Source organism: Clinocottus analis, unplaced genomic scaffold (genome assembly GCF_023055335.1).
Source record: "Clinocottus analis isolate CAN_PGR_092001 unplaced genomic scaffold, fCliAna1.0.p SCAF_5, whole genome shotgun sequence".
Lineage (NCBI taxonomy): Eukaryota > Metazoa > Chordata > Actinopteri > Perciformes > Cottidae > Clinocottus > Clinocottus analis.
Window position 1 is genome coordinate 10,461,570 of NW_027176207.1, and position 22,974 is coordinate 10,484,543.

At 41.2% G+C, this 22,974-nt stretch overlaps 1 protein-coding gene across 2 annotated transcripts; it reads right to left on the reverse strand.

Annotated features, from left to right (window-relative positions):
• Nucleotides 1–218: 218 nt before the first annotated feature.
• On the reverse strand, nucleotides 219–22,944 carry taok1b (TAO kinase 1b). 2 transcript variants are annotated; one of them, XM_068599922.1, is made up of 21 exons: nucleotides 22,260–22,944; nucleotides 14,647–14,905; nucleotides 14,053–14,124; nucleotides 12,171–12,272; nucleotides 12,020–12,065; nucleotides 11,835–11,931; nucleotides 11,630–11,743; nucleotides 11,081–11,172; nucleotides 10,585–10,678; nucleotides 10,365–10,446; nucleotides 9,196–9,363; nucleotides 8,692–8,898; nucleotides 7,991–8,125; nucleotides 7,484–7,720; nucleotides 7,236–7,364; nucleotides 6,770–6,853; nucleotides 6,525–6,644; nucleotides 6,174–6,413; nucleotides 5,860–6,072; nucleotides 4,512–4,694; nucleotides 219–4,084 (listed from the first exon to the last, which is right to left on the reverse strand). In XM_068599922.1, exons 2-21 carry the CDS (start codon nucleotides 14,776–14,778, stop codon nucleotides 3,566–3,568), a joined length of 3,066 nt encoding a protein of 1,021 aa, XP_068456023.1. In that variant the 5' UTR covers nucleotides 14,779–14,905; nucleotides 22,260–22,944; the 3' UTR covers nucleotides 219–3,565. The 2 variants fall into 2 exon arrangements, with proteins under 2 accessions (XP_068456023.1, XP_068456024.1); XM_068599923.1 differs by lacking the exon at nucleotides 22,260–22,944 and adding an exon at nucleotides 21,584–21,768.
• Nucleotides 22,945–22,974: the final 30 nt, after the last annotated feature.

The window sequence follows — 22,974 nt, forward strand, 5'->3', positions numbered from 1 at the left end:
ATGTAACTCATACAAAAAAAAGCAAATTAACCAAAGAGTTCATGTCCAATACAATAGTTGCACTGTCTCCATTAAACATAATAACTCAGGCATTCATGACAAACAGTATACAATCATTAAAATACTATGGTTATTTAGTTAACGTTTGTTGTTTTCAGCTTTAAATGACTGTCGACACAAAAACACAATAGGACAAAGAAATATTAAAATTACTTTATTACAGATCATTCTTTATCCAGTAGCCCTCTTCCAACAAAAAATAGTAATTACAAACAAAATATTACATTTATCCCCTAAACATTGTTGCTCAATTTATTTTATACATTTTAAATCACTTTGTCATCTGTAAGGAATAGCTTTTCTCTTCTGCTTTGCGACATTCAGCTTTTTGCACAATCTATACAATTTAATACAGTTTAATACAGGTCTCTGGACTACGGAGATAAAACAGCAAGATCCACCAAATGACAGGAGAGATAAAGGGAATACTGATAAACAGACTGTACAGAGACGTAACCCTGCCTCCCGCCTACTTTCAACCAATGGCAGCCATCCCTCAGCAACACTGAGGGGATCACAGTAGACTCTTTAATCTGGTCAATCACTTGTGCAAGCAGTGCAACTGATCCAGTTCAGAGTGACCCAGGTCTAAAGCTAGACTCTGCCTGGACCCCTTCGCCAAACCCCTGGGAGTTCTAGTAAACACGAGAGAGGGTGTAAAGATCTGCCACTCGTTTGGCCCTCTGCGGACATCTGTAAAATAAAATGACCCGTTCTGGCATAAAACCAAATAAAACACTGCAGAACTGGAAAGAATGCTGTATAAAAGATGTTGTGTTGGCTGTAATGGCATACTGCCTGAAGAGAAGAATAGGAGCACCACATTCAGGGTTTTTCTTCAGTTTTTGCAACTGAGCCAAGACTAACTTGAGTGCAGGGTGGTAAGATTTAAAAAAGGCAGGTAAGTGTAGAGTGAACATGTTTTGTGTATAACCACAACAGAAGAGGGCGCATGTTTCATAGGTCCAAATTATATCCGTGGACCCCACAACACCTAAGAGCAGATATCAAATAACAGATATATTTTCATCATCTTGTGCCAGAATTTTGTTGTGGAGTGCACCAAATATCATTTATGCAGCCAAATATTGAAGAATTCTGCTGTTTTCCAAATGTTATGGATCTACGAAGACATTTCTTTTCTATGGTATAACTTTGACTTAAAAAACGTGAAAAACTTTATTAGACAGATTGAGTCTTCTGTACTTGTATCATAATGTCACATAAACATAACCAATGCTAAAGCAAAGGCTACACCTAACAATATTTCAAATTATGTGCAAAATTATCCTAATTCAGCATTAAACAAAAAGCCCTTGTACTAATCTGACCTAGAGTCGTGTTGTTATCATTCACAGCAGAATATCTGTAAGAAGTTCCAGAAAGACCGTGAAAACCCAGTGGCCGTTAATCTGATGTTCATCTGAATGCTGCTGGTCCAGAACCACATCCCTGTGTCAGCATCACAACTACTTCAGTTCTCTTTCATTTCTCAATTCGATTTCCATATTTTCAAATTAAAAATATACAATATTAACAGGTTTACTGTACATTCCACCTCTGAAAATCATATTATGCATAATCTCTGCATTTCACAATCACACTTCCACCTTTATCTCTTTCATAGATTTATATAATAATACATATTTAACTTATCTTCTTCTCTTTTACTTAAAGAGCTCTTCCCAAATAGATCATGGAGGGGTGAAGACCACACCGGGCTCAAGGAGGGAGGAAACAAACGTGGAGGGAATTAGGGAGGTTATTGGTCAGAACAGGACTTCGGGGTCACGGGGGTGAGACGGAGCGGGACGTCCGACCAGAGGAGGTTGCAGGGACATGGCAGCGGGGATCCCAGCATCACCGCCCATCAACCCAACGAGACGTTCAGCAGTCACCAACCAGCAGAGATTGACGCTCCTCTTTCATGCTCCATGTTTATTCAGCGTAACTCTAGCCGCTTAAAATTATTATGGGATTCATTAAAAACAACTAGGCAACTGAGATGGACATTGCTGCCCCGACAGAAATGCTGCCATGTTGCTGATTTACAGCTAACAGCTGCTAAGTGCACTATTTAAAAAAAAAAAAAGGACTTTTCTATTATGTCCTAATCCCCTTTTCACAAATGTTATTCCTGTACATGCATTCATCAACTAAGTGTGCAAAGGCACATACTGTTTGACTGGGGAATACAAATCAATAACTACTATATGTATGCATGTGTGTAAATCTGATCAATCATTTTGAGTGCATGAAAACCTGTGCCAAAGTGCAGGTCATGGTCAGGTCACGACACCGTGTGGTGAAGCTCTGCTTGAGTGTTCTTGAGGTAGACCAACAGGCTACGCTTTCACCGACCAACGCGGTGCCGGATTAGACCAGAAAATGACCGCCGACCAGTGAGAGGGGGACAAATAGTTTTGATACTTCAAGTAGAGGTTATGTGCTGCTGAAAACCCATCTGTCACGAGGCGGCAGTGTCGCTCAGACTGGCCGTTCACTGGGTTGGCATGAGCAAAGAGTGGGCAGAGGTCTGTGGAAACCCAAGAGTCGAGCCAATGAGGCCGAGTATGCCTGAGAATGGACTCCCTTCTCTCCTCCAATCCAGCAACACATGCATCTGAATTGTCCGCGTAGTATTACCTGAACTTCCAATTAGATCTCTGGCACAATCTCATTCAAATACATAACATATGTATGTTGGCATGGATACATCTAGTGACCCTGACCTTTGGAGTCCTAAAACTAACTCATTCCAGTAAATCACTGCACACTGGGATTTCAGTAAAGTCCCTCAGGCTGGAATGAAAAATTGCATACTTTTAGCTATTCGTGACACGTTGGACAACCATGTGCTACGTCTTTAACGTCAGAGATACCCACTTATACTTACCCCAACATTCATCCTTTTCCTACACTCCTTCTAGTCCAATGTGTTCTGAAACTTTCTTTTCTTCTCTCTTAATCAGACCTCTACATTACCTCCTGCCTTCTCGCTCCTCCGTCACTGCACATAGACGATAATCTCAATAAACATTCTAAACGGTCTGTGCTTCAATCTCAAGCTGTGAGTTATTTGAGGGAACACGTTTTCAATGTGATTCGAAAAATGTTTCGAATCCCCCACCTCTCATCACCCTCCACACATACACACGCACACACGTGTCTCTGACAACTAGAGACTAACATGGCAAAATGCATAAAATAGCACTGTAGAAATGACACTATTGCACTGTGGCATCAGACTGTATATGACCCTCAGCCATCTTGGATTAGTCTCAAGACTTTTAGGTTTCCACAGACAACAGCTATCAGTACACTGATGTCGGAGCGCAGTTGTGATGGGAGAGCAACTGGTACTGTGCGGTATGTGTCAGGCGTTCTGTGGGAAATAAGTGCATGTGAAGCATGTGTGGTGCATGCATAGTGTGCATCTGCGTAGTGTCGCCTCGGTGCACAAGGATTCGACTTTAAGACAATTATCGTGTTGCTTGTGTGTGTTCTAAGTGTACGACAGATGGGATCCGTTGGAGATCTGAGAGGTGATGCTGGCGCTCCTGCTCATGCCCTGTTCACTTCTCCCCCCTGATGACGTCCTCCTCATAGCCTGTGGGCTGTTCCTCACCCCACCTGCGCCTCCCGCGCTCCCCCTCTGATTCCCTCCTCCAGGGTGGTGGAGGCTCCAAGGTGGTGGACCCCCAGCCAGCATGGGGTGACCCCAAGGCTGCTGTGAGCTGGAGCCCCCCTGGTGGTGATGACCATGGTGGCCGCCTCCTCCACCTCCTCCTCCGGGCCAGTGGCCTCCCCCCTGACCCGCGTGGCCACCTCCAGCTCCTCCTCCTCCTCCTCCTCCTCCCCAGCCTCCCTGGGAATCGGAAGCCAGGTTAGTGAGCACCATGTTGCTGAAGCCCAGCCGCATGGACTCGGAGTCAAACGCCTCGATCTCTCGGGCCTGGCGCTCCAGCAGTGAGCGGATTCGCTCCAGGCGCTCGTTTTGCAACGCAAGCATTTCCTCTTCAATCTGCGAGGAAAAACACAAGTTAACAAATGAGGGGGAAATACACACTCAGTGACTAAGCAAAGTCTACCATTTGTCTGCTTTGTGCAGACGATGAATTCTTGGTTGAACAGAGAAAAAATAACAACTACATTTCATATTATGGGGAAGTAGAACAATGGGCAGGAATTTTAAACAGAACAACACAAACACATAGATCTCCCACAATGAAACATGCAACCGCACTTAAAACAAATAAAAAGCATGCAGCCAGTTTAAGAGAAAAGGACCGAGGAAAGGTTGAATGACCTTTAACTTAAAGACACAGGAGGTGAACGTCAAAAGAAGGGTCGTCTCAAAACACAGTTTCAGTGTCTATTATTACTCACAAATGTATTGACACACATCCTGACACAAGGCAACACAGGACAAAGTCCAGAGCCTTTCTTACTTTCTGCTCAAGCAGTGCCCTCCGCAGAGAGACTCTCTGCTCCAGCTCCCTTCGCTCCTTGTCGTGCTGAGCGTCAGTTTGCATCTTGATCTTGCTCTGGTACGCGTTGAGGAGCTCCAGCTCCTGCTGCAGCTGCATCCGTAGAACCTGACACTCCCCTTCTTGAGCCTCGTCTAGCCGCAGCTGAGGACAAGTAAGTAAAAGAGAAAGAAAGACATAAAGACGGAACGATACAGATACAGAGAAGACTTTCTTCGTAAGCGCCGTAGTCTCTGGCTCAATGTCAGTGACAAGCAGCAGGACGCCATAAAAACAGAATAATAACCGTCACATATGACAGTGACATTTGACTCAATAATCCTGCATTAGATTTAGGATTAACATATACTAATATTTGACAGCATTTATATGGAACCTACAGGCAACAAATGAAGAAAGAAATACAGGCTATCAACAATTGCAGAGTGCGGCAAGTTGTCATGACATGCTTGGTAGGATTCTTAAAGGAACAGTGCGTGAGATTTAGTGGTGTTTAGTGGTGAGGTTGCCGACTGTAAGAAACACAGCTCAGCTCTCCCTTTCCAAGCGTGTCGGAGAACTACGGTGGCCTACAGGTAGTTGGTACAGCGGCAGTGAAGTGGCTGCCGATTATATTAGGTTTAGCTTTCGTTTACATGTTTTCATGCTTGTAGAAGAGATTTATTGATTAGAAGTGTTGGCTTTTTACTCGTGAATGTTTTAATGCAGTAATAGTAACGATCATAGTTGCAGTCAACTCAATAATTCCACACGTGCATTTCACTACCATCTCTGCTGTATGTGTGTGTGTGTGTGTGTGTGTGTGTGTGTGTGTGTGTGTGTGTGTGTTTGGAGCTCAGTCCGACAGAGAAAGCAGTGGAAATGCTTGCTTCAGTGTGATATTAAATTACACCGAAACATTAAAAAGTGCAAATAAAACGCACCACTAACATCAGAGATTAGAAATACTCTGATCTTTAATAATCCAGGGTACGTTTTCGTTAGCATTCCCTACCTTTAGCTTATGCAAAAACACTAAGTTGCTCCCTATGTAGATATAAATGGCATTTTCTAAGCTAAATAAAAAATAATTTTGTTTCAGAAATACACAAATGAAAACTTAGCAATGCATATTATATCAAATGTTTGCCAATTTACGTCCGTAAATGTTACACACTGTTCATCTAAGTCTTGTTTAGCTGTTCACACATTTGAATAAGTTCCTCATTTAAATAACATTTCTATATTTTAATGTGTCGTGTGACTAAATGTAGAAACATTCTTGAATTTTTGTTTGCTAACTCTCATGGCCTTCTCTTCCGGTACTCACAGCCTGCGTAGAAAGCATTTCGTTGATGGAGTGGTCATACTGCTCGGCCAGGATGGCCAGCTTCCTGGTCTGCTCCTCCTTCAGCCTCTTGAGCACGGCCTTGTGATCAGACTTGGGCGTTGTCTCCAGCAGATGGTTTCTGAGGGCCTTGTACTGCCTGGTCTGGGTTTTACAAGTATCCTGGAACTGCTTCTTAATCTGAAGCTCCTTAGACTAAAGAAAAAAAGAGAGAACATTTTGGGTGAAGGAGCTTTACCCTTGTAAGTGTTGTATCAGTAAGAGTGTGTAGGGAGGTCAGTTTAAAATTTAAAAACCTTGAGGCTCTTGGGCTGCTGTCGGACCTCCATGACATGCTTGCGCCTCAGCTCTCTCTCCCTCCTCTTGTTGTATTCCAGCTGGTTGGTGAGCTCCGTCTGGTGCTGGGTCCGAATCAAGTCTGCTCGCGCCCTCTGGATCGTCCCCAAGTGCCTGAACTCCAGCTCCTGCATCGACTCGTGGTGTCTGAGCAGCATGGCGTGCTCGAGGTCCTTTTGTGTCTGCCGTTTGTTGAGCTCCTAAAAAAATTAGAAGAGAAAATGCTGGTTGACAGCAATCAAATCAGGAAAATCAATCAAAAACATGGGAGTCGGTGGTGGTGGCTGTTTTTTTTCTGTGTGACTAAGTACCTCTCTGGCCAGATCCTGCTCCACATTGTGTCTGGCGATGAGGATCCTGCGTTTGAACCGTCGACACTCCAGGTCCAGGTACTGCCTCTGTCTCCTCAGCAGGTTGGCCTCCTCCTCCGCCTGGAAATCAAATTGTGTTAATGTCACAGATTCTACAGACAGCATGAACTCACTGCCATGCCTGCATAAAACCATCATTTGATCTTGGGCTTGTTAATTGAAGTAATTGTTTGAGATCTCCTTACCTGGAAGTGCTGGATGTTCTCTTTCTGTTTGGACAGCCACTCCTGCTTCTCTTTCTTAGGCGTGGACTGGTTCTCGCTCAGTTCCTGCCACACAAGTTATTTTGTTTTCTTTCAGTATGTCGGGGCATTGCCATTACCGGATACAATTAGTCAATTAATGTATTACTCAATCAGCAGAAGATACAATATATATATATTATGAGAAAATAACCAGCAGCCCAAACAGATTGTTAAACTCTATACATATAAATGATGTATCTAAACCAAAAACATAGATCCCAAATAAAATAAATATTATGTAGGTATAGATGTATTGTAGATAAAGCAAAGCTAGTTGCAGCTGTTCACCTCAATCAAACACCTAAATAAGTCCTAGTATATGCTTAATTATCTATGTTTAGTTGATGTGGGTAAATAAAAGTGGTCATTGTGTATTAATCATGCAGAGGAGATGTGTGTGTGTTACCTCTTTGAGCTGCTCCTTGCGCAGCTTATACTCCCGCTTCTGTGATTCCAAGAAGCTGCTGAGCTCCTTCTTCTGCTGCACCTGGATGTGCTGCTGGAACTTCTTCTCATCGTTGGCAAACGTCTTCAGCTAAACCAGACACCAAAAAAAAAGTTGGCTTCAGTTGTATTGACATGCTTTGAAAACATTGATAGTTGAGTAGGTATACAGTATCACTAGGACACTCTATTTGTCCTTAGTCCACCTACGTCTTTGTCCAGGGCCGCCTGGTGCTTTTTAAGCAGCTTCTCCATCTCCTGGGTGAAGTTGTTCCTCAGACTCTCGAGCTCTTTGTCCAGCCTCAGCCGGTGCTCGTCCATCTCCCCTTTCAGCTTGTTCTCCAGGCCCATCAAGTGCTTCTGATGTTGCCGTCTCATGCGTTTGTATCCTGACATTTGCTCCCGCAGCTCCGAGTCCTGCTCGTGTTCCTGCATCTCGCGGGTCACCTACAAGATGTGGACACAGGAAAAAAAAAAAATCACCACAGTTTCTTTAGATTCGGGTTATTTGAAAAGGGTTATAAAATATAAACATCTGACATGGTGTTCGTAAAGTAGGATGAAGCCATCCTATGTTGAAAGAGTTAAATGTCGACCATTTCTAATCATTTCATACCTTTTTTCAGACATAACACTCTGTCCCTTTCTGTCATACAACCACTAATAAATGCAATTAGTAAGTGAGATGTATGGGGGAGTAAGCAAGTGTGTTCTCACGAGTGACGCTGTGCGTATGGTGGCAAAGTGCTCCCTATTGCGGTAGTGCTTCCTCGGGGCCGGAGCTGGTGCTGGCTGCGGCTCAGAGGGTTGACTGCTGGCTGCCTGCTCCTCAGAGAAACTCTCCTCTTCTTCCTGGAGACACAGGGCAGCAGAGTTAACATTAACATTTAGTTACTGTATGAAGCATTGGTGGGAATGGGATGACTTGGATAAGGCAAGAAAGAGATTGAGACAGAAGAGAAACAGAAACAAATTTTCGAAAGGAGGACAAAACATACAGTATTACAGCAATTAAGTGGCTGATCTTACTTAAACTCAATGTCACAGAAACAACATCCTACCGAAACATTATATATAGAGAACTCAACCTTCTAATCCATCAACATGTTTCTGGTCATATCTTGGAAGAGACAGCTCATATCTTGGTCAACTCAACTCAAAACACTAGATCTGTTATTTTCTGTAATGCAACTAAATAGCATCTTTTATTAGTCGTATCTGTGTTAGTGTCTTTTTAACTTGACACTCCCAATTTGCAATAAAAAATGTCTGTAATAAATTGATGCCACTAGATTCATTTTGGCAGTTTCTCAGACATCTTTATGAAGCGATCTTCAAAAGGTTCCACTTGAATGAATTATTAATATACGCCGATATACTTTCTCTAAATAGGTGTGTGTTCCTGTGACTTCACCCACCGGTTTGAGGTGTATGACGGAGCTGTTGGACATGACCGTGTGGTCTCCCTCCATCAGGTCCAGCTCGCTGCGGCTGTCCTGGGCTGCTTCGTTCAGACTGTTGACAGAGCTGCTTTGGGAGCTGGCGCTGATAGACATGCTGGGAATGGACTGATTACTACCGACACTGTTCACCGTTCCCGTCCGCCCGCCGCCCGGCTCCAGCTCCTGGAGAAAGAGAGGAAAGAACACAAAGAGAGACAGCAAGAAAGAGCAAGAGAGAGAGAGAGAGAGAGAGAGAGAGAGAGAGAGAGAGAGAAGAGAGACACAGACACAGGTAGAGAGATAGAGAGAAAAGTCCAAGAGACACAGAAAGACATGCATAAAACCAATGCATGCTTGGTTATTTTTTCAGCACGGTAAAATGCATTGGAGGTGGCAAATGTATTTCTCAGCTAAAGAAAATAAAATTGTATTCTTGCACTGTAGGTTTAGGTTGATTTCAACAAACACGCATACACACACCTCGTCTCCATCTGGGGCTTCTACTGCGGGTCCGTTGTGGGCCTCCTGAAGGAGGATCTTCTTCATCTTGCGGTACTGCAGGTTGTCCAGCTCTCGCACGGCATCCTTGGTCCTTTGAATAAGATCCATCAGCACGGAGTCTGGACGTTCACGCTGCAGAAACGCATGCTGGAGAGGAGGGTGAGAGGAAAGAGGCAGAGCATCGTGAAAAGAAGAGTCAATGACGATGACGATGACGAAGAAGAAGAAGAAGAAGAAGAAGAATGTTCTCAGCACTGAAAGCTTTACTGGAATGACAGAGCATATGAGGAGTTCCTAAAGCTGTTTTTTGTGAAGAAACTGCTCAAACGTAAAAGGTGAAAAATATAAAATATCCCATGAAGTAATCCTCCCAGTTAGCTCAGTCTGCTGAATTTGCTATTGGCCTCAGCGATCTGGCCAGAGCTCTTGATTTAATGATGTGGTGGTTGGTTTCGCGCTGTAACTGCAGAAGCAAAGACCTGTATGAGGTAAGATAGCTCACACTGTTTGATTAACATTGCCAACATTTTTCAGGCTCTATGATTAATGCAAACTGTGTTATGTTTGCAGATGATGGCTAACTGTCAAGATTGACAGTGATATGACGAAAATCTTATTTTTAAAGACACTTAAGTTGGGCCTTAGGTCCAATTTTAAGCATCTAAAGAGTGTTTAACATTGAACTTTGTAACACTTTGAATTTAGTTTAAGGAGAAGGAGAAGAAGAAGAAGAAGATTTGTTTGTGAAGTTGAAAAAGAAAGAACCAGAGTGTAGTGCTTTTATACCCCAAGGACCACTTCCATGAGTAATAGTGAGTCCATTAGTGGTCTAAGTGACAGCTGCTCGGTTACTTAACAGTGGATGCAGAAGTCACATCTCTACAGTAATTACATCTGCGTTCTTTCCACAAAACAGAGCCCTATGTGTGTCTATACATGTTCTGGATGTGTGTGCGTGTGTGTAACTGGAAATAGAGGATTAGGGAATCAAAATAGAAGCTTATGGGGAGAGAGCAGAGCACAAACATCAGAGAGAGAGTTATCGCCAGAGGGCTTTGTCAATCTTCCATCTTCACACACTGACCCTGCTCTCTGTTTATGCATGGCAGTGTGTACACTGTGTACATACAGTACGAGCGTGCACTTACCCCCAGCATGTCGTCAGAGTGTGGTCTGTCCTGGGGGATCTTCTGAAGGCAAGAATCGATAAAGTTTCTAAAGTAATCCGTCCTGAAACCAAGATGACAAGATTTGGGGTAAGAGACCGACAGCCTTTAACAGAAGTAAGCATCTTCATTTGAGGAGCAAAACATACAACATTTGTGTATGTGCTCACAGATATGTTTGCGTATGGGCGTGGCATCTCACCATTCACTGGACTGCAGTGTGGGGCTCTCATTCTGCGCTATGTGATATAAGGCACTCATTGCATTCATGTTAAACAAGGGCGGTTTCCTCTCCGCTGAAACAGAAATGACAAGTCAGTGTGTATATTTCTTCCTATTAAATCCCAGATGTTTTCAGATTTGTTATTAAGGTTTCAGAGGAAAAAATGTTGTTGCCTTTCTCAATTGCTGAGTAATTAAACATGACTGATTAAAGTGAACCAGATCAAAACAAATCCATCAAACAAATCTCAGGAAATGTAGTCACTGGTGTTAGTTCTTTCACTCAAAGACCTGTTAATCAATAGCAAATCATATGTTTAGAAGAGACTTGGGAACATTTGTATCACTGATGTTGTATTCAAGTGTATTTTGTATTACGTTTACACTTATACTCTTCGAGAAAAGTATTCTTTCTATTGAAGTTTCCATTTCAAAAGATAAAATACACACATACTAATGCAAATACTGTCACCTACCTAATTCTATACAGGTGATCCCTAAGGACCAAATATCCACCTTTCCATCATACTGGCCCTCGTCCATAGCTAGAATCACCTCGGGGGCCATCCTGGATGTCGTAGAGGAGAAAGATAAGTGAAAGCAAGAAATAGAAAGGACAAAAAAAAGTAAATTAACAGTAAATTTAAAATAGAGGAGACTTTAATGGATACTCATTCACACTCACGTTATTAAATGTGTTTTGATATTAATCTGCAAACTAAAAGGCATTGTCACTTTATAGTTGTAATTAAATAATAAGTCATCTGAGCACTTTCTCAGAAGCATAAATAACTCCCAAAAAAAAATTCAGTACATAATCCTGAAGATGTCTCAATCCTGAGCAAACAACACTCCCAGCAGCAGAGCATGTGAATATATCAGCAATCCGCTTTTCACTTGCGTGTGGATACGCAGATGAATACATACTTTTTAAAATCAAATGCATTTCATGAATCCAGTCTTCTTTAAGTAGACTGTCAACCTTTAACATTATATACTTTTAAATTCTCTTGGTTTTCATTTACCAATATGGTGTTCCCACAAAGGAGTTAGCAGGTGAGGCAATGGAAGCCGAACCAAAGTCTGCCAGTTTGACCAGTCCAGGCTCCGTCAGCAGGATGTTACCTGCCTTCACGTCCCTGAGAGAGAAACACATATATGTGTCAAAGCAGGGGAATACATGCTTATAGGTTTCTTAAAACAATATAGGTAATGTAAACAAGCATTAACCTGTGGATCATATTGTGGGAATGAAGGTAGGCCAACCCCTGCAGAGCACCATGTGTAATGGCAGCAATCTCTACTTCTTGTAAAGGTTTTTTATGAACTAGAGGAAAAACAGTTTGAGCAGGAATCAAAACCAGCTGATGAAGACACGTCAATGTTCATGTACACACGCACATGCGCACACTCACCTTCTAGCAGATCAGAGGCTGAGCCAAGACAGTACTCCATCACCAGCTGGAAAACAAGATACAGTTGTGAATAGCTAATTTTGTACAAATAAACATTGCAAAAGGAGATTTTCTTCCAGTTAATACTAACAGTCTTTTGCTGGGGACTTACCCATGCTGTGTGCTCACGGAGGTAACAACCTTTGTATTCTATACTGTTGGGATGCCGGATCCTCTGCAGGAACTTCACCTCTTTTATAATGTCCTGCCATTTCTGTTGAGGGGAGACAAGGGTTGTAAACATAGAACATGTTGTATGTGTATGTGCAGATGAGTGACTTTCAGTGCAAATAGGAGGATGGTGGTGGTTCTCTTTACAGATTATGTGTAATCTGATTAAAGATGAAATCATGAGCAGTGTGAACTGTATCTGGGACGACAACCCTGGAAGGGTGACCTTTAGCCGTTTGACGTGGATATTTATTAAAGATGTTAGCATTCACAATTTTTTTTTCAAAAAGGGATGTAACAGTTACTGGCTTCATGATAAACTATTGCATAAATCCTGACTGCTAGTATTATCGTTTGAAATTTCAATCGTGTTTGATTACCACGAGGGTTTCTCATAGTGTAATGCAAGCTCATGCATCTGGAATGTTTGTGTTATTCAAGAAGCAATATTCTTTAACAATTAACTTAGGTGTAAATTGTGTGCGTAATGTTAGAAAGAGTGTGGTTAAGCGAGAGAGACATAGTGAGTATATATATATATGCATGCATAAATAACTTTATAGCTGTGAATGTAGCTGTACAGTGTGTGTCCAGTTGAGATATTTGTTCAGTGTGTAAATGTCACAACTCCTCAAGACATAACCAAAGTTTCCGTGTCCTGCTTGCTATCTGCTGATTAAAGGATTAAAGTGAAGGTTAGCCCTGAAGTTAGCAACAACTTAGCCTTAAGGCAGACTGATCTTTAAGGTGGACCAGCCATTCTTCAACAAGGGTTGACATGACCTCTCTGTATTTCTGTTTATTGTTAGGCTCATTGTAATTACTTAATTGCAACACAGAAGATATACTGTGTGCATATGTAGGAGTAAGAGAAGGATAATATTCTTATAAATAATAACCGTGTATCAATCCATGTTTATTTTATCATACTTCAGCACATTTGAACAATTTCACAATAATACAGATCATTTTGATCACAATACTGAAATGTTTATACCATTTCATATCTGGTTGCAAACATTAGTAAAAGATACACATACTGTATATCAAGATCCTGTACTGTTAGACCGTGGCACAGAAGGTATAACCATAGAAGGTATTTAAAAAGTAGACGTAGTCACCGTAATGTCAATCATTGGTTTGTGGATTGCCGTTTTGAAAACCTCGAAATCTGCATTATAGCCGTCACCATCTCGGCTTATTGCAACCAGAAGGGACACGAGAGGGTGAAGCTAGATACAGCCGAACGTTGAATATGTGGATATGTGGAATATATAGATTGTTATAATTAACTTTCAGGAACTGGAAATACACTTTGAAAGGGTTAAAGAGGGTGTAAAAACAGAAACACAAACAACTCCCTGACCCAACAAAGCCATAACAGCAACCTGTTTATGACAAGGTAGCCCCTGCTTTATGTTTTATTCCACTATAAATAGAACTATAAAAGTCATAATTAATAGTAATTTATCAATGTTTAAGCACAACATGTTTAGAATAAAGAGTTAATGGTAAATAATAAAAAGGTTAGATTTTTTCCAGTACTGTGTGAATATAAGTTTGAGTGTGTATGCGTGCGTGCGTGCAATGTTTATGTGTGTGTGTGTGTGTGTATATGTGTGTGTGTGTGTGTGTGTGTATATATATATATATATATATATATATATATATATATATATATATATATATATGTGTGTGTGTGTAATATGCGTATATATATATATATATATATATATATATATATATATATATATATATATATATATATATATATATATATATATATATACACACACACACGTAAACATTGTATATAAAATCACCTCAATTGATTGTTTGCCGTTGTAGGACATCTTTTTGATTGCCACCACTTCATTTGTGCGCATATCCCGTGCCTTGGAAACAAAAAGTAAATTGTCAGCACAAAATAAACATAACATACAGAATGTCTCTATCAAGACCTCTTGCACTTTTTTAACAACACTGAGTGTGCGCAGTGTTTAAGAACAAGTTAGTTGAGTCCCATTACTCTACTGTGCATTGGTGCTATTAAACTGCAATGGCAAAAAAATACTGTATTCAAATGGTTCTTTAACAAATTACCTACATTTTATATAAATTGTGAGTCAAACTCTGGCACATTGTTAGCCCACTGATGTACCTAAACAAAATATATGCTATACTTGACTCGCTACCTTTAATTGGCAAGTCAAGTTGCCTTGAGCTACTGTATCATTTACAGAAAAGAATACGGAGTCAAATGAAACAGAAAGACACATTTGGATCAAACAATTGATCACTTCCACTCAACCATGGGACTTCTTCATAATCGGTCTTTACGGAATAAAAGTTTTCCTGTCTTTAACTGATTATGGCCCTGATTTAAACCAGTCCGGGTAAAGATGAAGTTGCCGTACAAAGTAGACGGCTCCAAAGCTGCCATGGCCAATCTCTCGGAGGTCAGAGAAAAGCTTCTCTGGGTCGTCTTTGAAGAAAAGCTCCGCCACGTCCGGATCCTTCAGGCTCCCTGCCCTTACAGAGGCGGGCATCCTGGTTAATGTAGTCCCTTATCACCCACACAAAGGGGATGGGACTATCTTGGTGCTGAGCTACGCCAAAGCAGCTGAAGATTCATCTGCAGTAATGGATGGGCCGAAGGAACCAGCACATGGGCACCTAGGTGGACAAAAAGGGTGCGGGGAAGAAGAGACCAGGAGAAAGAAACAGAGCTGTTAGCAAATAAAAGATCCAATACAGCTTGAAGAGTCCATTTGCTCAGTTGATGTGATGGAAAGTCATCTTTTTTCTTGCGCCTTAACCTTCCTTAGCACCACTTTGATCTTGTAACACAAAAAAAAAAATCTAAAAGCATGATTGACTCAAAGTCACATTTTATCAAAGCTTGAAGAGTTAAATCAATAAGTTAAATCATTGATTAATCGGTTTGAATAATATTGTACGGAGCAAACAAAAGACTTCTTCCATGTGAATATACTTTTTGGTTTCTTTTCACTTCTATGACTGTAAACTGAATATGTTTGAGTTGCGTACAGAACAAGACAATGGCAGATTAATTGGAATTAAAAATAATTGTTAGATGCAGCCCGAATGTGATTTTCATGGAATCCAACCACAACACACATACTAATAATTCTGTGACACATGGTCTGGAAAAAGGCATTGCAGGAATGGAAAGGGAGGCTGCAGAGCTCCAGAACACCTCTCTCATTGGGTGGGCCGCTGCCAGCCTGTAATGTTTTACTTCAGTGATTTCATATGTTTGTGCACACAATTTGACAACATCCAAATATTAAATTAAAAAAAATGGTATTTAGCGCCATAATGTTCCAAGTTTTCACCAAACCGCTTATAAATCCCCTTTGTATCGTGTTTGAGAGGGTAAAAAACAATAAATGTAACGGTGTGATGTAATTCAACATCACACTGCCCGAAGAGAGCGATACAAAGCTTCTTTACAAAGGTCACAGTGTTACCTTCAAGTGCTGACCCTAATATTATGTACTAATTGCAGAGTCATCACAAGTGCATCGCTTAAGACCACTTCAGCAATCATTACAGATCTGTAAGCTACTGGAATGACTGGGCAATGCAAATATCCCAGCTCACTGATCGATTTCATGCCCACTGCTACGAGGTGGCCTCCAGGAATGAGGTTTGAGCTGCATCGGATGATCTATTAGAGGACGTGGGGTCACGTTTTACTGTAGAGGAATCAGTTTGCTTCTCGTTTACTCATATAACATTACTATTACTATTACTATTACTATTGTGTATGTGCATACGCATACATGCAACATTTTGCACCACACACTCCTAATTCTGAGTGTATGCATATTGTGTACCTAACCTTATACTGCAAACTACTGAAGCCATTATCTTGAAAAAAAAACTTTAGAAACACTAAAAACAGAGTATTATTGTACTTATTGTGTTATGTCCCATCAACTTTATTAAGTTACACTAATTACTGAACTGTGACAGACACACATCACCCGTTATACTATTACAGAAACAACCAGTGGGGGGAAATGGTTGCCTCCTATAGTTTAGCTTTGGGTGTGAAGCATCGCTAACCTAGCCTACTACAGTTATCAGTACATTCTGGTAGACTGCTGTACCAAAACCACACTGCTGGCTGATGTCACAAGGTTTGTGCTGATGAAAAAGCTATCCAGCTGACTGAGAAAAAAACACATGTATACCAACCGACACTCAGCCCTCAAGGACACCAAAAATCTCAGTAGAGAGAAACTAAAAACTGCTGCTGGGAGCAAACTTTCATAACACGAGCAGAAATATTCTTTTTGTGTCCAATTCTGTCACAAAACTTGCAGTGTGATAAGATAAGCTTTGTAATATATATAGTTTGACGGCTGAATGTGTACAAACATCAAACTTTTACTTTTAAAATGGTTGAAAAAGGCCTAATAAATCAAAGTTTGAACTTTACATTTGGCTTCAGGTAGCAGGAGAGATTAATGCAACTGTACATTTGGTGATAAGCTTAATTAGATATGGCTTCCAATTGGCCTTCATTAATTTCATAGCACTGACCATATGGATCACCTCACCCCCAAAATCAGACAAATACGAACAATACTGATGATGTACTAACAAATAATGATGCTGTCAAAGCTTTCTGAACTTTTTAAAGACTTTTCCCATTTAACATGTGATCGAGCTCCCTCATGGACACTTTTTCTTTATCAGCACACATTTATTTCACTCATGAAAGTGGGCAGTAATAAAAACAAAAACACAGAAACATCCTTTAAATCAGAAAAAAAATGTGACTTTTGAGTAAGATTACCATGAAATGCGGAAAGTTTCTGGTAAATTTCCGGAAAGTTTCTGGAAAGTTTCCACCGGAATTTTGAAAAAAAAAATGTGGTAACGTTTTTTTTGCAAAAGCATATAACAGGGAACTTAAATGTAGTCGAGAACAAGACTATGTACGCCGAGCTCAGCTGGACCCTGAATGTAGCTGGTTGGGAACATTGTCTGCCAGAAACATAAACGTAAACATAAAACGATCTGTTGTTTTTAAACGTCTTTGTCATCAGTGTTGCGCCTGAACGTTTCAGCCTGATGCCTGGCAAGTGTGAGAGCGTTAATTAGTGTGGAGGCCAAGAGCGGTATTGCAGACCGATAGAGATTTCAATTATAGTTGCGACATATTTAAAAAAAAACAACTGAATTAGTTCATTTTTTGGAGCTGTGAACTTATTTCAATTTTTTCAATTATGAACTATGAACTGAACTAGTTCATGTAGGTCCAGGAAGAAAGCAGTTAGACCTAAAAGGATTCAGGGAAAAACACTAAAGAAAGAAATTTGTGTTGAGGAGTGGTGATCATACGGAATACACCTTTTTTTTATTCAACGTTCATTTTTTCATTGTTCGATGAAAGAATAAAGTTCGACTCACAAAATGTCAAAAATGTTATTTTTAAACGTATTATCAATGGTTGCATGCATGTCTGCTTATGACAAGGTAAATACAGTTAAATTACCCCAAAATTTCCAGTTTATTCCCGTGGAAAGTTTCCAAGTTTGAATATTCCCGGAATTTTGCAACCCTACTAAGCATTACAAACTTTATTTGCGATGATTCGGTCCTTAGATCTTCATCAGGAAAAATGTAATGCCAAAGTAGCATAAATATGTAGCCTTATTGTGATCAACATTTGACTTTTTTGATCATTCTTGTTTCTATTAAGACAACAATGGCCTCTCTTCACTATTTCTTTAAACAATACCGATTATGATTATTTAGTTTATAGGTTTAAATGAGTCACTCAGTTATCTAATAGCTGAGTGTAGCATCCCAAAGAGTCATGATCTACAAGATGGATAGCTTACTAATAAAAAAGGGAACTGTATTTGAGAGCAACTTAGTTCCTTAATTTGATTTTATAATGAAACTGTATAATTTAATAAGACAAATATGGGGAGGCAGGGATAATTCAAAAGCATAACCAATTGAAAAAAATAAGTTATGAAAGAACAGCAGTTTTTCTTGATAAGAGTTGTACAAAGTGTCATTGGCTGGTAATAGTAAGATAATATTGTAAAGTAAGAAAAAATGCATTACAATATGAAGTTTACACACTTCCTGGCCACTCTTTATTACTTATGGGGTTGGTTACCAGTACTGCATCGTCTTGATCAAAGACAAATTCACAGAGACTAGACTTTGACTAAGTTGGACTGTGTGTACAGATTCTCTTTCTCTCTCTTTCTCTCTCTCTCTCACACACACACACACGCACACACACACACACACACACACACACACACACACAAATAACAGTGTGCTCAAGAAATGCACCAAAAGTTGTTTTTGCTTTAATGCTTGAGAAAATGGATTCTCTCTTTGTGTATTATGTGAATTGATTTCCTCTGCACTGTAACATCACCAAGGAGCCTAATGAAGAGGCAGCCAATATACCAAGCTGAGTAGCAAAGCATGTCACAGAGAGGAAGAAATGGAGAAGCATGCTAAATAATCAAATACTTTATTGATTCCCAGAGTTAAATTCTCTGTAGCCGCACAGTCTGCTACCGAGCAGAAACCCTGCTTTCCGCTGATGTCTTAAATTTCAGAGGAAAAAATGTAGACAGGTTAGATATACAGAGAAAAGGCTGATTAAAAACAGGCTTAAGACATCCATCCCAGTTCCAGTATGTTTTCGCTTGTTAAAATCTATTACAACTAAATAAATCAACTTATGCTACAATCATTAATGAGACTTAAACGCAACACTTTTTCATTGTCCAGTTATAGTTTTTAGTTTGAGTTATTTTGGCTGATTACACAGCCTTTGGGCATATTGTACTTCTTGACTGACATCTCCCCAAGTCTGGTTTTGCTGCACCTGCTGAGGTGGGACAACTTGTACCGTAATGATTCCTTAAAAAGGTGCATGTAGGTTGATTTCAGCAAAGCTTCAACCTTAAATGTCGACCTGAGCAGAAAACCCATCAACCAGAATAACTGATATCACCTGTGTGGGTGTGCAGGGCATTTACACTGTTTTTAGAGAACGGCGGAGACTGAGAAAATGTATTCTGTCATACACATTTTCAAAATGTCTTTCAGCAAGATGCTGAATTGCTAAATAATTCAAAGTAGGAATGCAGAGAGTGGATGCATCATATTAAACGATGTATCATCCAGATGTAACTGGCCCATGTAAAATACTTCTCGTCTCTTGATGTAAAATTGTTACAATGCAACGTTGTATTAACAATATTATTAAAATAATGTAAACGTGTTGAATTCAGGCATTTATTTTCATATTGAGCTAGAAAAGATGCAACCCTGCTTTAAAGATAACCATTAAAAGCAGCACTGCAACATCACAGCTGTTCCTTTTAGACAATGTTAACTTCATGACCTAAATGTGTGCTGTTGTTCAAATTGCTTTACATGACACAGTACATGTCTATCCCCTAAGATGGAGGGTGGGGTGTCCATGTTTTTGTTCTCAAGACTGATTCCAGATTGTGGCTTCCATTGAATGGAGGAAGTGAAAGCTCTTTAGCTACCCAACGTCAACGACAACACATCCCGGTTAGTGGTAGTATAAAGATGATGGCTACAGGGCAGAGGAATGAAGTGACCAAACACTAAGAGGATTTGACCCATCCCATTTCACTCACTGAGCTCCATTTACACTCTTCTTGCTGTGATACATGTCTCAAACATCAATAGCATACAGAGTTTCTTGTTAACAACAGCCATTTGGGGAAGAAAAAAAGAGCACAATCGGCATGTGCTGCCGGGCCGGTCTTTGTAAACAAAGAAGGGATAACAAGACACACAGAGGGAGACACTTTATTCTCTGCTCAGTTATTACTCCACTACATCTTTACACAGCGATATGTTATTTGTTGCTATAGTAATGCTCTGAATATAAAATGTAGCACCTTTAATGTGCATCCGATAATAATTTCACTCTCTATGGTGGATATTTGGTATTGTTTGTGTGTGAGCCTCCTCACATGGCTTTTTTCTCTCAGTCTTAATCATCAAATTCACGATTGGTATCCCCCTGTTCAGCAGCAAGCCTCACTTAAAGACCTTGAGCTGATGCTTAGGAACTCCTTTAAAAAGGAAAAGGACCATAACTTTATTGTCTCACTTTTTTGTATTATTTATTGCCATGTCACAAAAGATGTCTTTGTCAGTTTGGTTTGTCAGCACACAGCAAAGACCGAAAGATCACCATCATTTGATTTGCTATTAGTTTTGCCAGTTTAAAACATTTTTATGAATACAATAAAGCCCAGCGCCTTACAGTCATTAAGATGAATACGGCCCATACAATGTGATTCATACAGACATCACATATTTCCAATCACTAAGTAATAAAGTTGTGGTGGCAGTACTGCAGTGAATCATATTGTGGAAACAGCACTTGTTCTGCAGTAGCTGACTGTCACTGACTGACTTGGATCTAGACTTCAGCAAGCACGGCAGGCTTTGCTCGAGTGTCTAATCCATTTTTCCTGGAGACACTTAAATCCATTATGCAGTGTGCCCATATTCAGCAACCCCGAACACAACTTTGTATCGGCTTCTTGTTGTGCATAGGTGTGTGTGTGTGTGTGTGTGTGTGTGTGTGTGTGTGTGTGTGTGTGTGTGTGTGTGTGTGTGTGTGTGTGTGTGTGGGTGGGGGGGGGGGCGAAGTCACAGACAATAACAGCTGCGTAACTCATCATCACCAGCAAATCCTTGAACGTAAGTAAGTAAATCCTTGAAAGACTGAGAGCTGTTCCAGCCTACACATACACTGTTGTTTTGACAAGCATGCAGAGGTATACATGAACCATTGCAAAGTGTACATATCCGCACAGGTTGCAGAGAACATAGGCAAACAGGGACAGGCAGCCGAGCAGAAGTCTGTGATCACAGAGTAAGAGTACAGGCTGCATTGATTATCTAAAGACACCAACAAAGATAGATGGGCTGCTAATACTGCAGTGCTTAAAAAACAAACAACCAGCAGTGTATATGGCACTAGAACGCCAAGCATGTGTAGGTGTTGGGTACATCACGCATCTTTCTTGGACATCACAGTTGACACATCACTCCAACAGATGGCTACGTGTCTCGGTTAACGTTGGGCGATTGGTAAACTTGTTACGACAACACCGAGGTTGTGATTGAAGCATATTTAAAAAAGGGTTATGTGAAATATGTGTGTTTGCCGATGCACCGTGTCACGCATAAGTTACCAGATAAGCCGAGCAGAAGAGTATAACGCTAGCTTGCTGAGCGACAGTGTTACGCAATATCAACACAGAGAAACTGAGGAATGCGACTCACGTCGGTGCACAAAAACACAGCCGCCAGCAGCAGATGGATGCTCTCCTCGTCGCGTACACTACGATCCCCACAGTGACTTGCCCAGACTCTCCTGGATAACGATGCTGATTTTCAACACAATGTCAGGACAATGTGAGTGCGACAGACACAGAAAGAGTCCTGACCAATGTCACACCGACGGTCGTGCACACAGCATGTGAATCACCACGAGCAAACTTCCCAAAACGGACAGATTGAAAGCGGAGTTTCGTTAAACGCACAGCCACAGAGCCGAAAACAAACACGAGGGAGTGGCACTGCTTGCAACCGTAGTTGCTTAAAGCGGATTAGCAAGCTAACGGAGCCAGCTAACAATTCTTGGGCAAAGCAACCCAGTAACGCTCCCACTATTTACAATAAAGCGCTCACAGTGCCGCGTTAGCTCGCCTGCTCGGCTCTGTGGTGGGTTTATTAAAAGCATTCAAAACAAATACACGCATTGCCAACAATGGAGCAGTGAAGTTACCCAGTAAGAGGAGACTAAAAATCGGTCAATGCGACAGACAACTTGTGACAGCAACTTTTTGGTTAGCTGCTAGCTGTCGAGTGGCGACCAATCTAGCTAGCTGGCTCGCCAACCCGTGTTTAAATCCGATGCAGCGTGTTGCTCGTTGTCCGGGGCTCGCGACCAACTCACCTGGTTAAACAACGAATCCACATCGGCTGAGAGGTGGCGAGTAAACGGCTGATTAATCCAGTCAGCCCCAGGACCACGGCGGAGGATGTGGCCGCTAAATCACAGACCAGAGTCGACGCAGTCCAGTGGAATCAAAGTGGGAAATCGCAAGCTAATAAGTTAGCGGCGCTAAATCGCTTGTCTCCCCACACAGTTGCCCAATAAAGACGTTCGCGCGGACTTCTGACGTTCGTTAAATTGTCCGCTTGACGGTTAACGCAATAACCGTTGTCTTCGTCATGGATGCCGGGTCGGCCGCAGGGCTCATTACACCAACGGGAAGCTGCCTCGGCTAACGACGACTGTCAAGCGTTAACTATCACACGGCAGGCGAGCGAGCGGCCAACGAGCTAGCTGCTAACGTTCAGGCAGTCGCGAGCAAAGTTTCTCACTTCAATAGGCAGTTCCCCCTAAAAATGGCGGCGACGAGAATCACCTCCATTTCATCGTGAATGAACTAGCGAGCAAAACGAAAAGGAAAAGCCTAAACTCGGAGCGGTGCAGTCGGTTTTAACTTAGGCGAGAGGACACGTGTGACAGTTGTGGAGTCTTGTTGATGCTGTTTCCTACAGGGAACATGTTGCCCCCTCCCTTATCCCAGAATGTGGTGCTGCTGGGGTGGTCTGGATGGAGAGAGAGTCATGCACACGATGGCTGTCAACATAGCGTGCATGTA